Source organism: Carlito syrichta, unplaced genomic scaffold (assembly GCF_000164805.1).
Source record: "Carlito syrichta isolate Samal-C Ts95f unplaced genomic scaffold, Tarsius_syrichta-2.0.1 Scaffold115589, whole genome shotgun sequence".
Taxonomy (NCBI): domain Eukaryota; kingdom Metazoa; phylum Chordata; class Mammalia; order Primates; family Tarsiidae; genus Carlito; species Carlito syrichta.
Window position 1 is genome coordinate 11,174 of NW_007059685.1, and position 845 is coordinate 12,018.

The window sequence follows — 845 nt, forward strand, 5'->3', positions numbered from 1 at the left end:
CCCCCCCAGGGTACCACTACGTCTGTCTGCGGAACGAGGCCAACCAGCCGCTGTGCTTGCCGGCCCTGCTCGTCTACACCGAGGCCTCCGACTACATCCCCGACGACCACCAGGGTGAGCTGGGTGTGAGAGGGCTGGGCCGGGAGCCTGGGAGTGGCCGGGAGTGGACCAAGGGTGCGTTCTGGGTCCCTGCTGAGACCCGAGCTGGCGGGCCGTGTGGCCTGGGCTCCATCTCGGAGACCCCCGTCCTCCGCCTCTCCCCAGACTACGCCGAGGCTCTGATCAACCCCATCAAGCACGTCAGCCTGATGGACCAGAGGGCCAAGCAGCTGGCCGCCCTCATCGGGGAGAGCGAGGTGAGCCGGGGCCGGGTTCAGGCTCGCTGTGGGGCCGGGGATGGTGGACGCCACTGCTGTGGCCTTGTCCGTTGCTGTGCAGGGTGGGGCTCCTGGTCTCTCTAGCTCAGTAGGCTTTGAGGCCCCGTTTGAGGTGAAGCACCCTCTGCATTCGAGAGCCTTCCGGTCAGACCTGGCTGTGCCTCCTCTGGCTCGGAGCAGGGCCGGAGCCGGGGGTGTGGGGTTTCCTGCTGCTTCTCCGGGACCTGTGAATCCACGGACGCTGGTGAACCGTGGGGGCCTGGGAGCCGCGAGCGAAGTAGCTTCCTCCCGTAGGAGTGGGCTGGGGAGGGAAGGTTCCCCGCGCCTCCAGACCCAGTCCCCGTGGGGCCTGCGGCAGGCGGGGGAAAGACGGCTGCAATTAGGGCTGCTTGGAGCTGTTAGTGGAGCGGCTGGTGCCCACTCTGCGGTTGTTTCCTCCGTTGATTTAATCAGGAGCTGGGCAGTGAG

At 67.0% G+C, this 845-nt stretch overlaps 1 protein-coding gene across 1 annotated transcript in view; it reads left to right on the forward strand.

Moving 5' to 3' along the window:
* The window catches only part of PLCB3 (phospholipase C beta 3), a gene marked incomplete at both ends in the record, with an annotated part of 10,096 nt that extends 9,740 nt beyond the window's left edge, over positions 1-356 (forward strand). Inside the window, 2 exons of the mRNA XM_021705917.1 lie at positions 3-114; positions 265-356. Coding sequence (XP_021561592.1) covers positions 3-114; positions 265-356 — 204 coding nt within the window. The remainder of the gene's footprint in view (positions 1-2; positions 115-264) is intronic.
* Positions 357-845: the final 489 nt, after the last annotated feature.